Source organism: Leptopilina boulardi, unplaced genomic scaffold (assembly GCF_019393585.1).
Source record: "Leptopilina boulardi isolate dan_hultmark-lab unplaced genomic scaffold, ZJU_Lbou_2.1 LbouV2_1, whole genome shotgun sequence".
NCBI lineage: Eukaryota > Metazoa > Arthropoda > Insecta > Hymenoptera > Figitidae > Leptopilina > Leptopilina boulardi.
The window spans coordinates 1411733-1427942 of record NW_026137640.1 but is presented as its reverse complement, the minus strand read 5'-3'; the positions used below and the strand labels follow the sequence as shown (position 1 = coordinate 1427942).

Here is a 16210-nt window from a genome sequence, read left to right as displayed (position 1 = left end):
TTAAAAGAAAAAAAAATTGGTCTATTAACTACTGTGCCTCAATGAAATACTCTATTATTTTTTTTTATAGTTTTAATCGCAAATACTTGAGTAAAACAAAAATAGAAAAAAGTTTATTTTAAACAGTTGAAGTTCTTGAAATAATTTTATATGCTTTTTAATGAATCAGATTTTTTTTAAATATATAGTATAATACATAAAATTCTAATATAAGAAAAAGAAGGAATTTTCTTTTAAGTTTAAAAAATATATATTATTATATTATTTTTAAAAATTAATAATTTTAAATTCATTCACTATAAATGAATTTAAAAATAAGCTTAAAACCAAAGAGACACTGCTGAAATTGGTTTTAATTATTGTAACAATTTTATCTTGGCAATTATAAATTACTATGGAAAATTTTGTTTATTCTTTTTTGTCTGTTGCTGTAGGATAATTAAATATGTAATTAATTGAAAAAAAAATGCAAATAAAATTTTAATAATTAAAATAATATTTTTTTATGGAATACACAAAAAGGTCATCTTTTGTATTTCTCATCGAATTAAAAATTAAGTTAACGTCTATTTTGATTGTCAGATAATTAGAATCTATCATAAAGAAGGCCAAATCAATTGCGAATTTTATCCAGGTAGAATGTGAGTTAATTTTAGGATTTTCTATAGTTACCTGTTTAGGTGCAGGCAAAATCAATGCATTTGTTTAAAAGAGGCGTGACTGAAGTTAAAAAAGAAAATTGTGCTGAAAAGTGTTGAAAGGAGAATGAAAATATCGGTATTAAAATTGTGGCGTTCTTTTTCTTAATTAATTTTCATTCGTTAGAAAATAATTTTTGTCCTCCCTTCTTAATTAATTTTTTTTTACAATAAACAAAATTTATTTGAATAAAATATTCATAAGTATTCAAATACAAATTGTTTGCAATTATATATATTTTTTTATTAATAATTATTATAAATAATTAAATATAATTAACTATAATTTAATTTAAAATTAAATTATATAATTTTTATGTTTGAATTAAATTATCAGGAAGTAATTTTAAGGAAATTGAACTTTAATTTCGTAATTTTTTTTTGAAAATATTTTTTCGATTTCTAAAGATTTACGCGGTAATTTCATCGACAGCGTGTCTATAATAAAAAGAGAGGGGGACCCTAACACTACAAGCTGCTTTTCATTCAACGATATACTGTAGTATTCAGCTGGTTGCGAAGCAACATAGTAATATTTGATCGATATAGTATTTTTTGCAATTTTATTCCAAATTATTGTTTCAGTGAGAAGTAGATTCACATGCAACGTGTGAATTACATCAACAAATTCGTTAATTAAAGAAATTTTTAAGACCCTTGGAAGAGAATTTATCATTCATTTATAATAATAATAATATATAATTTAACGGACTTTTTATATTTTTACAATCGAAGCTGACGCACAAAGATTTAAATGTGTGAAATTTTCAAAAAACAAAGAGAAAAAAAAAATTATAAACAATTCTATGGAAAAATAATTTTTTCTATTATATAATTATTTATTTGGAAAGTTTGAAAATAATTTACAAAAAAAAAAAGAACAAGAATCGATGAAGAATTCATAAAATTGAGGATATTTTCAAAATTTAGAATTTTCAATAAAAAAAAAATTAATCAACGATTTTTAAATATTTGAATTCAAGTATATAACGAATTTCCATAAGATAAAAAGGAGCGTTTAAATTTTGATAAAAAAAAAAAATTTAAATATGTCATTTGAAAATAAATTTAAAAAATCATCGGCGGAAATATTCGACGAGTTTGATAAAAATAAAGACGGTGGTTTGGATTTTAATGAATTTCAAAATCTTTGTAAAGAATTATTTGGCGCTGATGAAGTAGAAGAAAATGAGAGTAAAGTTAAAAGTATTTTTGAAATTTTTGACATTAATCGTGATGGATTATTGAAGAACGAAGAATGGGAAAGGTAAATTTTAAAAATTTATATGCAATTTTTAACTGCAATTTAATTGTTTGTGACATTTTTTGTATTCTTATCTTTTAACCTTTTTCTTATATCATTTTTTTTTTATAACAACTGCTGATAAAATAATCATAAATATTGGATTTGTCATTTATTATAATAATGATATCGTATTTAAAAAAAAAATGTGTTTTAAATTAATTTAATGAAAATTTTACACAAAAAAAATAAAAGTATTTTTTAAATTTAATTTTGTTCTAAATAAAAAATTATTTTTTAATAAAAAATACATAATGCAATTTGAACCAAATTTAATTTACAGATGTTACAATGAATGGCTGCAAGTGATAATGAATCCGGTAAATGTTTTAGTGATTGTAGATGTACAAAATGATTTTATAAATGGTAGTTTAGCTCTCTCAAAATGTGGCGAGGGCGAAGATGGCGAAGAAGTAATTGAACCAATTAATCGACTTATAAAAGAAGGTGTTTGGAAAACAATTGTTTACACTCAAGATTGGCATCCGGAAAATCATATTGGTTTTTTTGAAAATTTACATCTACGACAACTTCATCCAAATTCGAAGGTTGTAAAATATTTCAAAATATTTTTCAATATTATATTATAAATAAAAAATAGAAAAGAATGTAATTTTCCTTTCTTAGTTTGCAAATTAATAAAAATTTCTAGGTGACTAAAGAAAAGGCAAGACTTTTTGATACCGTATTATTTCTGGAACCAAAACTTGAACAAAGATTATGGCCAGTACATTGTATTATGAATTCTTGGGGATCTCAATTACATGAACGTTTATTTATCGCTCCAAATTCTCAGCAGGTACATTTTATTTCAATAAAAATGATGATTCATTATTTAATTATTAAAAAACTTTTTAATTCATCAGTTTTATAAACAAAAAAATTAATCATTTTCGCAGAACTTTATAAATTTTACAAATTATTTTTATTACACGTGACAATATATTGAATATTTTATAAGTTGTCGTTAATTTTTTTTTTGTTTGATGACGAGGCAATAAAATTTAATGATAATACTAGTTTAAATGAATTTCATTCTAGTCTTATGTCTGTAATCATATAACATGTTTATTATTCTATAGAACCGAAAAGCGTTTGATTATATAAATAGCTTCACTATATAAAAAGTTAATCATGATGATTTTATGAAATGATTTATGTACAATATAATTAATTCTTATGAATTTATTTCTGTATTAAATGTTTTATAATTTAAAACAATTAAAAAAAATTTTTTTTAATTATTTAATTAATTTAATTATTTAATCATCACTAATATGTGTAATTTAATTTTATAGGTGCGAAAAGGTTTAAATCCTGATATGGAAACTTATTCGGCATTTTATGATAACAATTCAATAAATTCTACAGAATTATTGGATATTCTTCGAAAACATGATGTCACCGACGTTTATGTTTGTGGTTTAGCTTATGATGTTTGTGTACGAGCAACTTGCTTAGATGGTCTAAAATTAGGATACCGATTAGCCATAATCGAAGACTGTTGTCGTGGAGTTAGTCGTAATGATATTGTTATGTCACGTAAGGAAATATCAGAAAAAGGAGGATTGATCTCAGAAAGCAATCAGGTACTTTCCCTTGTTAAAGATAAAAAACGAAGCTTAATAATGGCTCATCAAGGCGCTGTTGCGTTGGCAAAAAAATGGTCTGCAATGAGTAAGAATTAAAAAAACAAAAAAAAGTACTTAAGGAATATTTTCCTCTTTGCTTATTTTAAAATAGGCTTTAGTACTTATTCAATTGAAAAAAGTTCGTTAAAAGCAATTAAATCTAAAATAAGTCTTTGCGAAATAAATTAATTTATTATTTTATTTATTCTATAACTGGAAAAAAATTGTTTTCTAAAATTTTATTTTTTAGTTTTAATTTCCAATAAAAAAAAAATATATTTACTTTATGAATGGTAAATTCTTTTTTATCTATTGAGAAATACAAATAATTAGAAACGAAATTTATAAAAAAAACGAAAATTTTATTCATATTATATTATACATTATATATATACAAATTTGCAGTAAGTGACTTAATTTTTCTATAATACAATTTACATATTTCAATTCTTTTGGTTAGTGATACAAGCGCTTTAAAATAAATTACATATTTACACACATAATATGTGCAACTGCTTCTAGGCAATTTTTAATATTAAAATACACAAAAAATTTATTTATGAAACAAATTTAAAAACGTAATCGAATAATAAATAAATAAATAAATTCGAATAATAATTTAGAACGAGAATAATTGTGAAATTTGTTTTTTTTTTACAAATTATTAATCAAAAATGTTAGAAGTTACAAAGGAAATTATTATGAAACTGTTTCTAATTTCCATGTAATAATGAACGTGCGGTGCGTGCGATTTTATTAGCTGATTCATCGTCTTTTGTCAATTCACAAATATACCGTTGCCTTGAACCGCAGTCTTCACCTTTGTAGGAATAAATTCGGGATGCTGGATTGAAATCTAATTTCAAACATCTATTATAATAAAAAAAAAAATACAATTATTGTTGAATTTTACAAATTTTCGATTTAAATTAAAAAATTTCCTACATTTTAAATCCTAATAATTATTAATTATTTTTGTTTAATTAAAAATTATTATTTTTTATTAATTAATTTACCTTCCATCTCCCGTGACAGTTTGTTTTGTGTCCTGATAAACGGGTCTTGCACTTGCCGCCCAAATCCACAAAAGTCCGGGATTTAATCCACCGGTCCAAAAATTTTTACCCCTAAATTTCTTGTCAGTTTGAAGAAATGCAACAATATCTTGATTTTCTTCGACATTTCGAAATTCAACTAAATTTCCGCCCATTCCTCGACATAAACTCGCCGAAGATTTCCAATCAAATTCACGTGTACTAAAGTAGTAACAATTGCTTACAACTCTTGTATAATTTTGTGGACACGGCTCTAAAATATTAAATCATCGGTTATAGATAAAAAAAAAAATTTCGAATCTAAATTTTTATATACAAACCCTTCTCTTTCTTTGGATTATTATTATTTCCCGATATAACATAATATAAAAGTTCTTCCGCTCTTCTTAAACGTTTTTCCAAATAATCCACTCTGTACACTAATTTTTCAATAGCTCCTGAAATTTTATTTACACATCATTAATAGTTGACAAATTTAATTTAATTAATTTTTTTTTCGAAGAAATTTTTATTGAAGATTTGAAAAATAATCGAAATTACCTAGTAGATAAAGATCCGTTTCAGAGACATCACGTTTATTTGGACTATTGGGTTTTGGAGAAATCGTTAATGTTTTATCGCCAAATTTCATTACTCTAGAATTTCTTGAATTTAAATTCCCCTTTTCAGATACGATCCAATTTTCTAATATTTCACTCCAAGGTCCTGAACGATTAGTTTCAAAAAATATGGAATCACTATTTCGACTTGTGATTATTGATGATGTATTTAAAGCTATAACTAAAAAAGAAAAATGATTAGAAAAAATTCTAATTTTATTTATAATTTTAATAAATTACCATTGGTGTTTATTAAAATAAATGTCCATATTGTCATCGCAAATTTAACAAATTCCATTTTTGCATTGCCAATCTGAAAACATTCTTTAAAATTATCCAAGAAACATTTAATTTATTACTATATTAATTATTCAAGGTAAAATAAAATTTTATTTTTTATTTACAAAAAAATTAGATATTTATTTATATTTAAAGCATTTTTTTTTATTTATTGCCTCATGTTTACAAAAGCATGATTTTAGTTTCTTTGAAAATTGAATATATTTGAAGACGAGATATTTTTTTGGTTTTAAAACTTTCTCTTGGGAATTCCGCATGTCGCAAGAGTATGTTAAATGTATATTTGCGGTAGTTCCCGTTTAATATTCAATAACATGCTGGTACAATTAGGACGACTATTCCTTTTTTTTTAAATTATTATTTTAAAATTAAACAAAAAAAATTATTAATAAATAAATTAATAAATTTATATTAAAATTACAAAAGAATTTAATAAATAAATAAATAATAAACAAATACATAACTTACCCAACTAAAACAATTTTTAAAATCAATAATTAAAATAGACGAACTAAATACAATAATTAACTTTTTTTTTGTAACAATTTCCAAAATTTCAAGGCCATGTAAAAATTGAATGAACAAGACAAATTCAAACACGTGTGATTCTTTTCATGAATGAATGAAATTCCTTTCAAAAATGAACTTGATCGACTAGGTTTGAAGGTATCTGGAAGACTAGTTAAAGATGTTGATCCGGACCTCTGTGGCTCACTTTCTCCCACTATATAGAATCAGTTACTTTCTTTAACGAACATTGTCTTTCAATAATAGCGCGAGCGAACAAAAATTGATTTCATTATAATACTCTGCATTTTATTTTTCTTCCTGCTTAAAATCAAGCCCTTTGGAAAAGTAATCAATGTTTCCGGAAATCGATTTGTGCAAAATTATGCATTTGAACAAAACGCCTGCCAACTATTAACCCACTGACCCGATTTTCAAGGCATGCTTCATCATCAGAAAAAAAAAATAAAAAAAAAAAAAAAAAGAAACAGTTCTCCTTTTTAACAAGTTAATGATCTTTTAAGCTCGGAAATAAACTCCTTATCGGTTATTCACAATATTATCTTTCAAAACTGATGCTAACATTCGTAGAAAACTTGTAAAATTTAAATAGAAAAAAAAAATTTACACCTACAAATACATATGAAAATTTTCACTTTAAAAAAATTGTTTATTATCAATCAATGAATTAATCAATAAAACATGTAACAAATTCCATGTATAAAAATGTTAACCTAAGTTTTAAAAACGATTTAAAATTTAATATATATATAAAACTTACGAATAAAAAATGATATTTTTTTTTCTTTAAAAATATATAATACAGAATTTTTTTCATATTTTCGCGTTTCAATTACGAAGATTTTCATACGGTAACTGAATGTAAATTATTTAACTGAATAAAAAATAGAGACAATAATTCCGTGTTTGGTAATAGGCATTGTCCCTTATTGTTTCTCTATAAATTATAAAAACCAAGGTTTTATCTTTTTTTTTTTTTTTTAAAAATACACTGTGAGATTGAGCTGTTCATTTCCGATTTGACTGCTTCCGGCTCGAGTTTCCGCATCTATATCCACACTGTCCACCGTCTATTGAAAATTATTATGATTAATTGTCAGTATTGTATAAAATCCATTATTATTTACATATTATTATTATTATTCTATTTAATACACTTTCGAAATTTAAAAATTATTAAATAAATAATTTAAAATAGGATATAAATAATTTAATATAATCAGAAGTGTATTTTTGAAATTATATCAAAGTAGATTAGAAATTTAAAATAATTTTATAAAAAGTGAAAGTACCCGATCGTCGTCATCCCAGGATAATTTTTTCACACGCTGAGAAATAGATCCGGCGGGCCAAGTTGGAGCCAATGAATCAGGTGGATCGGCTGAATAATTAGATGAATTTTGTGAGCCCGCATCTAAATTTGCATGTGTTCTTGCACTCAAATCGTTCATATTTTGAACTAAACCGCCCACATTTGGAATATTCGAAGTAGCTGATAAAACCGGTGGACTTGGTGCCGGTGCCACTTTGTGTCGCGAATAAAGTGGCATTTGTCGTGCTGACATCACACCTGTGTAAAAAAAAAAACATTTTTAATATCTAATAAATTAGTGGAAAAAAATGATCAATCAATAAAATCTTTAAAAAAAATTGAAAGAAAATAAAAACAGAAAAATTTCACAAACACACTTTAAAGAAAGGAAACAATTGCTAAATAAATAAAATATATTAACTAATTGTAGAATTGATGAGAAACAATGATTTACCTATAATCCTTGTAATATCTGCGTAATTTAAAAATTAAATTTAATATTTTTTAATTGAATTTTTAATTGTAATTTTATAATTATAATTATATTTTTTTATTTAGAATTTTTTTTACTAACTTTTAAGAGTTGCATTAAAGGGTGTATCATTGTCATCACCAAATACAGGATTGTCTATATCGTTGCTTTCACGAAGATTATCTCTAGGATTATCTAACGTATCATGAAGAATACTGGCCCCCAAAATTTGTGGCGTGGGACTCAAGGCAGAAGGTACTGGAGATTTTTCTCTGTATCCCGTTCCCATTGAACTCACAGAATCTCCTCCTTTTATTCTCTTACTATAAAAATAAAAGAATAAAACTATATATTTTTTTTACTACAATAATAGAAATTTTTTTTTATTTCATTAAATTATTAAATTAAGAAAAAGAAATTTTTATTAAATTTAGAAAAAATACTTACTTTTTATAAATATACATAATTAAAATTAATATGACTACACCGAGTAGTCCTAAAACTCCTCCGAAGACTGCTACCAAAAGTACACTACTTGTAAGCCATGCAGGAGATGCTCTTGCTGCAATTGGTACTATTCCATTATTCGGAAGATGAACGATCACAGGAATCATGCTTGATCTGTAAAATTCAAAAAATTAAAGATACAAAATATTGAAAATTTAGAATAATATTTAAAATTCAAAATTCTATTAAAAAGTACTACCTCGGAGGTTTTCCAGTATCAGAAGCAGTAGCCACAAGACGAGCGATACTTCCATTAAAAGATCCAGCATTTCTTAAAATTAATTCTCCATTATCTCGAATCTCAAATGATCTGTAATTATTAAATAAACATTTTTTATTAATAGCAAAATATTTTTTCTAAATCCAGAAAATTGTTTTATAATTATAATTTTTCAACAAAAAAAGAAATTTTACCTCGCGTCTGGACCTCTTAATGACAATGAAACACGATCGCCTCTATCTCCATCGGCAGCTTCCAACCTCCCTGATAAAAAATAGAAAAAAAAAAAATTAAATTCAGAAAAATTTCAATTTTTCGCATATCATTTTTATTGAATAAAAATTATTTACCAACTATTGAACCTTCTCTCATAGTGCGAGCATGAAATTCATATCTCGGATGGCGAAATCTTGGCTCCCATTCATTTACATCTTCTACTGATATATTTACTCTCGCCGTATCATTCTGCAAAAAAAAAGTATTTAATTTCCTCGGAATAAAAAATTAGTTATTTAAGATAATACTTTTTTTTTAACTTACATGGTGTCCATCAGTTACATGAACCAAAAAAGTGTGATGAACTCTTTTTTCATAATCCAATGCACCTTTCAATATTAATTCACCAGAATTTGTTATCGAGAATCTTTCTAGATCTTCAATTGCTCCAATCAACCAAAATCTTAAATTCTACATAAAAAATTAATCTTTTATATTATACATAAATATAAAGAAATTATCTATATATTTTAATAATAATGTTAAATTGGTGAAAATTATTTTAATTAAAAATAAACTTACATTATCAATTTTATTCACTCCAGCAGTGAGAATTATACTTCCTGGCGGTGTGTTTTCTGGAATACTTGACTGATAGTCCTTTAAAACAAATCTTACAGGTAAACGTCCTTCTATAAATTAAAAAAAAAAATTATTTTATTATTATTATTACTGCATATCAATTGAAAAAATTAAATAAAAAGTAAAATATAAATTTCCATACCTGCAGTAGGAACTGCACCATATCCTCCTTCTCGGGAAACAATTACAGTTGCCAGAGCATATCTATCCGGATTATCAAGTTGCGTTGCCTGTAAAAAATTATGTAAAATAAGAATTTTAAAATATTTAAATAATAAAATATAAATATATTCATAAAAATGAGTAAAAAATAAATCATTTATCAAACAATAAATCTTTCAATAGAAGAAATATTTTTTAGATACCTTAATAACAATAGTGGTAGGAGCTACAAGTTCATGATCTTGCAAAGGTCTCATCACAATAAGATCCGCAGTTTCGGGATTTAAATTCAAAAATGGTAAAATACCACCTTGAACGGAATAACGAACAGGTGCACTAATTCCCACATCTTGATCGACAGCTTTTATTGGTGCTGGATCTACCCTCAATATTTTTCTCTACAAAAAAAAACGACAGATGTTTTAAAAAATTAGTTTTGTTGCAAAGAAACTGAATCATATATAAATTATACTAAATCTATTAAACTATTTTTCAAAACTCACAGTCTGAATTTGTTGTGGTACACTGACTTTGTATTCATTGTTCAAGAACGCTGGGTTCTGATCATCCGCATCAACAACATTTACATAAAGTGTTGTCGTTGAAGATTGAGGCGGAAGTCCTTGATCCTGCGTGTCAGGAAAAAAAAACCATTTTTATTTTTTTTCTTTTTATTTACAAACAAAAAAAACAATTGATAATAATAATTACTAAATTTTGTTTAGACTGTCGATTTAATAAGCATAAATAAATATAATTAATAATTATCTGAAAATAAAAATAAAATAAATTATAAATTAACTTACTTGTGCCCGAATTCCTACAGAGAAATTACTGAGAGTTTCGTAATCCAAAGGCTTCCTAAGAACCAACGTTCCCTCGAGTGCATTCACAAAAATAAAATAATCCTGCAAAAAAAAAATTTATTAATAAAAATAATATTTTGTTAATTTATAAAAAAAGCAAATATTAATATTTGTATATACATTTCATATATATTTACATTTATAATGTAATATTTACAATCTGTAACAGCGAAAATTAGTGAGAGTGCAGAATATAAAAATATATTTATCGTTGCGAAAGTAAAATTGATAATTTTAAATTATATTTTTTCAATGAATTTTCTTTTTTTTATCACCTCTTCCATTACTCTTTCACTGTCCACAAAAATAGGCTGCATTCAGATATAAAGAAATTGAAAAATTTCAAATTTCTATATTCGTTAAAATCAATTTCAAATTTTAGGGAACAATAATATGAAATTAAATCTCGTTACCGAATGAGGTCCTGGTAAAACTGCATATTGCACAGTTGAATATGGACCAGGTTGATCAGCATCCAACGCTCTAACACCCTGCAATACTCGCGTACCAACCACCGTTACCTGATAATAAAAATAATAAAGTATAATAAAAATAAAAAAATAAAAATACTACAAAAAAAAAAAATTATTTACAAATTCAAATTTACCTCAGAAATATTTAAAACATATGGAGCGTTTATAAATTGTGGTGCATTATCATTAGCGTCTGTTACACGAATATTAACTGGAATAACGAATCCCTGAATAAAAAAATTTCATTTTAAAATTCAAAATCATAATAATATTAAATTATTATTTTCTATTATTAATGAAATTTGATTTTTTCTAATAATTACAGGATCTATTGTGTGTTTTCTTTCGCAGATTGCATTTATATAAACACTGGCAGGACCCTCAACACCTTCTTTATCCAATGGTCTTGTGAGTGTCAAATTTCTCGAATGGGGTGAAAATGAAACGGGACTATCGTGTTCCTGAAGTCTCAGCTCGATATCTCCTTGTGGTCCCGGATCGCCAAGAACTCTCAGTACTCCTATGATGTCTCCAACCTTTTGATCCTCGCTCACAAAAAGATGAGCCGCCGTGGCTCCGTTTTCCAAAAAACATCGTGTATCTCTAATCACTGTTTTTTGTTTGAAAAAAAAAACTTTTTTATTAATTCCAAAAAAAATTTTACTAATAAATAATAAAATGAATAAAATAAAATTTTTGAATAATTAATAATTTAATAAAAATAACAATAAATATCTTCATTAAAAATTAATATTTATAAAGAATTTGAAATTTTTACGAAAGAGGCTAAAAATTTCTTTTATCAAATTGAGAATAATGTGTGTTATATAAAGAAAAACGGTTGTTCATAATCATCATTGGAAACTCGTTTGCACCTTTGTGGCTTCTTTTTCGATGAAAGAAAAAGAAACTGGTTTTTCGGCGGGAAACCAAAAACCACAAATTGCACCTGGCGGATATAATATTCTTGTGATCGAAAATTGTACCCAAAATTTATTTCAAAAATTTATATACAAATATTTGATCGCAAAAATGAAAATCAAATAAACAATAATAAAAAAAATAAATAAAATACAGTCAAATCTCTTTTAATATGATAAAATTGTATTTGAATCTTTGAAATTTTTTTAAATTAAAATAAAAATAACTAATCTTAGTAAATAATGTTTTAGAATTTTTTTTCTGTTTTTTTGAGAGCTAAACAATGAAAGTAAAGTTCAGTTTGACAGGTTGTCCGATTTGAGAGGTTTCACTGTATTTTCCTATTCGAATAGAATAAAGTAGGAATTTTTTTTTCCTTTTAAAGAATCAACAACATGTTTTGGAATCAAACAAGTACAAGTGTGTGCATATATCTTGTTTAAAACCACATACACAGAATTGTGAATATGAGGGTAGATATGTGCGCTTCCTTGGAGCGAAGTTCCGGCCAAGGCAAGCCCATGCCATCGGTGTTGTCCGATACAGTCGCTCTACAAACTCTATATATATGTATATATTTCTATAGACTTTCCCGGAAAAATGAAGTTTATTTATTATATATATATATATAAAAAAGCAACACGTGACAAAAATTTCACTTCATTCACTTTTCCAAAGAGTTACTTTTTAATTAATTCACATACAAAAATTATAATGTCTTCTTTGTGTTCAACTTTAACTAATTATACTCAATATTATACAAAACTTTGTCATTTAATTAACGTTCTATTAAATTCATAAATGTGATTCACACACGTCGATATAAAAAAAAAAATCTATTGTTATTTAAATTGCAGTAGATTTGAAATAATGTTAAAAAGAAGAAACTGCTTTTACTTTTTTATCAAAGACGCGACTTATTTCCTTTTTAAAGACTATTCTGCGAATTTCAATTTTTTTTTTGCAACAAAATAGAATACATTCTTTGTGGCAAAAAGAAGTGAGAAATTTTTCCCAAGACGTTTAATTTTTTTTTTTTTACATTTTGACCATATAAAATATTTTTCACGTTTTAATATATGGCAATTAGGAAAAAATAAATCATATTTAAAAATAAAAAGAAAATTTGAAATTTTTTTTAATATTTCTCGAGAAACAAATTTTTGAGATGTAATTTTGTTATTATAAAACTCTGCGATTTAAATATTTTAAAAAACATTGTAATATCAAATTAATGAAAATTCTATTTTTGAAAGAACCGCTATTTCATTTCCATTTTCAGTTTTTTTTTTTCACATCGTTGAACCAAGAATTTTGTTATCCTTGTAGATCATATAATTCATCGAATATATAACACGGCACCAATATTCTTCACCATAACTAATTGACTTCAAGAATATTATTTTCATTTAATATATTATACAGTTACTTAAAACATTTAAAATGTTTTTGTATTTACTACTTATTACATCCATATTATATGAATCCTTTTTTTGATATTCTTAATTGTTTTTACAGTCTCAATTCCAAACACAGAACAGGAAACGTATTCGCACTTCTCTTCGAGAAGATATCAGTCCTCTTTTTACAGTCTAATATTTTATAATTAAATATTTACTGCTTTAAGTTCTTTTTTTTTGAAGATATTTATTGTTTTAAATAATAATTGTATCAAATCATCTAAAAAAACAATGTAAAAAAAATTAATAAAACAAATTTCAAAAAAAATGCTCGACTTACGTTGTCCTGAGTTTTGATGCAAAATAAAGAAAATGAGAAAGACTCTCAAGAAAATAACTTCCATATCGTTCTAAAATCTCCATCCAAAGCGTCGAGTGTTTTTTTACACATCTAAAAAAATAAATAATCAAAAAATTAATTACAAATATTAAATTAATTTTTTTTTTTTTTTTATTTTAAATACTATAATTAACAAGAGAATGATATTTAGAGCAGAGTGCCATCAGATATTCGAAAGAAATAATTTTTTTTTTTCGAGAAATAAATTTTCAACTTAGATTTCGAATAAAGGAAGATTGATACAATGATCTTTCTCGTGATCATCCTAGCGTGTAACGTGACTGTCTTGGCGGAACGATGTCGCAAATCAGTTTCTTCAAAAAGAAATGCACATAAACTTCATTGGAACTTTGGAAAAAAAAGAAATCCTTTCTTATTTATAATTGTTTTAATTTGTCAACAATAAAATTGATTATTGGGTGAAAAAAACGAACGAACTAATAAAATTTTTTTCCTTTTACCTTGTTAAAGATTTCATAATGTTTTAGTCTTTTTTTTCCTACGAATATTGATAGTTAAAAATTATATTGATCTATTTATAAATAGAAAATTAAAAAAGTGATTAAAAATTGTGTAGGAAAAAATGAACTATAAAAAAGAAAATTAGTAAATTATATAAAAAATTTAATAAAAATTAAATTCCAATAAAATAAACAATAAAAGTAAAAAATTCTATTTACTTATTAATAAAATTCATTGAAATGAAAGAGATTTTTTTTTTGAAAGGCTTTTTATTTGAAAAATTTGAAAAACGTAGCAGGAAGTAAAAAAACAAAAAAAAAATGAATAGAATGACCAGAAGTGATTTTCATATATAAACTAATATAATAAAAGAGGAACGTGTCTTGCTTAACAGCCACAATTCGATCAACGTGTGACTAGAAAGCATGCAGAGAAACTACTTTATTACATAGTATATAATCACCTTCGCGTATTATATATAAATGTAAAAAGCATATAAGGTCAGTTTGAAAAAAAATCATTGAGGAATTATGATTTCATAATAAATAGCCATCTTCATTTTATAAACCATATAATCAAACAATTTATTCTCGTAATAACCGCGCAACTTGATAATTTTACAGAAAAGAAAATCTATTCTTTTATTATTTTTCAAATTGAATAAATAAATTTTAAATGTAATAAAAAATTTGTTTGATGGCAAAATTTAAATAACCCGCTCCATTTGTTTCGAAAAAAATTTAAAAACAGAAAATTTTTCCTTTTCGAGGACTTCTCAGCATAAAAAACAAATTTTAAATCAATAATATTTCATTCGATTTCTTCGTAAAGATTTTATTTTTTCTTTAAAATAAAAAAAAGAGGGCAACAATTTTTGAATTTGTGCATTTTAAGTCTCATTGAGAATAAAATATTCTCGAATAAATTTGATTTAGATAATTCAAATGACGTATAGTTATGTAGGCCATGATAGTCCTCAAATTCACAGACCGTGTACAATCATGGTCAAGCGCCGTAAAACACTTGTGGGGTGAAATGTGCGTTTATTAGGCAGGAAGAAGTGAATCACTGCTGCAAAATATATATATACAATACTAAAGCAAATGTCCGTTAAAGAATATTATTCCTGCCCTGCAAAAGTTCTTTCACTTTTCTTTGTCTTAAATAAAGCCTTTTGTTTTAATACTTTTTAAGACGCATCTTATCTATTCATTATAATTAGTTGCCTTCTTCTTTTTTTTTTCTAAAACAAAAAATTACTCATTCTTTAAGCTAGTAAAAAGAAAAATTAACCGGAAATCTTTTTTTTTTGTTGAAAAAAAAAATCTAAAAATGAAAATTTACAATTTTAATTTTAATTTAATTAGAAATTAGAAAAATTTGTTTACTTACCACGAAAATTCGTTCACGAATCATCCATTCAAACTCTTGTTGTCAAAAGAAGAAACGATAGAAAAAAAATCCTCGAGTTGAACTTAAATTTTCTTCACTTCGTTTAGGAAATTAATTCAGTTTCCATTTACTGAAAAATCTTCGTTTCAAAAGGGCGTTGAATTTTTTTTGTATTTCTTCATTCGAACAAAACTGCAAAATATCCTTTATATAAAAAACAATTACACTTTACACTCAACACTTTTTTTTTTTGTTCTTCTTCTGCAAATTTCTTTAATAATAGAAATTCTTCAAAATTTAATTTATTTTTTGTAAAAAAAAAAAAAAAGTTAATTAAATAAATAAATCAAATATTTTAATAAATAATGGAAGAATTAGTTAATTAAAAAATTAATTAATGTAAAAACAAATTTTTTTAAAGAAAATAATTCTTTTTTTGTATCTTTTTAGTTATAATTGGTAAATATTTTTCGTACTTGAAAAAAAAAATTTTTTAAACACTTTTTTGGTGATTGATATTATTTTTTTGAAAAACTTTTCGACTATCGTAAGACCGTCTGGCAACGAAACAGACGTGCGTTTGAGTTTGTTACTATAAAACAGAGTGGAGTAAAGTACTCAGGAAGTTGGCGGAAAGAATGGAAAAGAGGG

At 24.9% G+C, this 16210-nt stretch overlaps 3 protein-coding genes across 3 annotated transcripts; 1 reads left to right on the top strand and 2 right to left on the bottom strand.

The window, feature by feature from the left end:
- The first annotated feature begins 1191 nt into the window (after positions 1 to 1191).
- Positions 1192 to 3919, top strand: LOC127277497 (uncharacterized). Its single transcript, XM_051299047.1, has 4 exons — positions 1192 to 1965; positions 2285 to 2549; positions 2654 to 2800; positions 3300 to 3919. Exons 1-4 carry the CDS (start codon positions 1748 to 1750, stop codon positions 3687 to 3689), a joined length of 1020 nt encoding a protein of 339 aa, XP_051155004.1. The 5' UTR covers positions 1192 to 1747; the 3' UTR covers positions 3690 to 3919.
- A 151-nt stretch (positions 3920 to 4070) lies between these two features.
- On the bottom strand, positions 4071 to 6261 carry LOC127278200 (C-type lectin domain family 4 member A). The gene is made up of 6 exons (XM_051300181.1): positions 6055 to 6261; positions 5527 to 5599; positions 5228 to 5467; positions 5008 to 5124; positions 4649 to 4940; positions 4071 to 4502 (listed from the first exon to the last, which is right to left on the bottom strand). The coding sequence occupies exons 2-6, from the start codon at positions 5582 to 5584 to the stop codon at positions 4346 to 4348; spliced, it is 864 nt and encodes a 287-aa protein (XP_051156138.1). The 5' UTR covers positions 5585 to 5599; positions 6055 to 6261; the 3' UTR covers positions 4071 to 4345.
- Positions 6262 to 6913: 652 nt separating this feature from the next.
- Positions 6914 to 16144, bottom strand: LOC127276567 (protocadherin-16). Its single transcript, XM_051300912.1, has 19 exons — positions 16036 to 16144; positions 15560 to 15751; positions 13646 to 13756; positions 11308 to 11594; positions 11119 to 11211; positions 10925 to 11032; positions 10452 to 10553; positions 10149 to 10274; positions 9849 to 10043; positions 9626 to 9713; positions 9424 to 9533; positions 9166 to 9312; positions 8976 to 9090; positions 8820 to 8889; positions 8605 to 8715; positions 8346 to 8519; positions 8001 to 8221; positions 7407 to 7684; positions 6914 to 7184 (listed from the first exon to the last, which is right to left on the bottom strand). Exons 3-19 carry the CDS (start codon positions 13707 to 13709, stop codon positions 7095 to 7097), a joined length of 2379 nt encoding a protein of 792 aa, XP_051156869.1. The 5' UTR covers positions 13710 to 13756; positions 15560 to 15751; positions 16036 to 16144; the 3' UTR covers positions 6914 to 7094.
- Positions 16145 to 16210: the final 66 nt, after the last annotated feature.

Coding starts and splice junctions, on each gene's coding strand:
- LOC127276567 (XM_051300912.1), bottom strand. CDS start 13,709: ATGGAAGTTATTTTCTTGAGAGTCTTTCTCATTTTCTTTATTTTGCAT. Junction 9,534..9,625: donor TGGTGCAGTTCCTACTGCAG/GTATGGAAATTT, acceptor TTTAATTTATAG/AAGGACGTTTACCTGTAAGA. Junction 8,222..8,345: donor ATTATGTATATTTATAAAAA/GTAAGTATTTTT, acceptor TTATTTTTATAG/TAAGAGAATAAAAGGAGGAG.
- LOC127278200 (XM_051300181.1), bottom strand. CDS start 5,584: ATGGAATTTGTTAAATTTGCGATGACAATATGGACATTTATTTTAATA. Junction 5,468..5,526: donor TATTTTAATAAACACCAATG/GTAATTTATTAA, acceptor TTTCTTTTTTAG/TTATAGCTTTAAATACATCA. Junction 4,503..4,648: donor ACTGTCACGGGAGATGGAAG/GTAAATTAATTA, acceptor TTATTATAATAG/ATGTTTGAAATTAGATTTCA.
- LOC127277497 (XM_051299047.1), top strand. CDS start 1,748: ATGTCATTTGAAAATAAATTTAAAAAATCATCGGCGGAAATATTCGAC. Junction 1,966..2,284: donor AAGAACGAAGAATGGGAAAG/GTAAATTTTAAA, acceptor TTTAATTTACAG/ATGTTACAATGAATGGCTGC. Junction 2,550..2,653: donor AACTTCATCCAAATTCGAAG/GTTGTAAAATAT, acceptor AAAAATTTCTAG/GTGACTAAAGAAAAGGCAAG.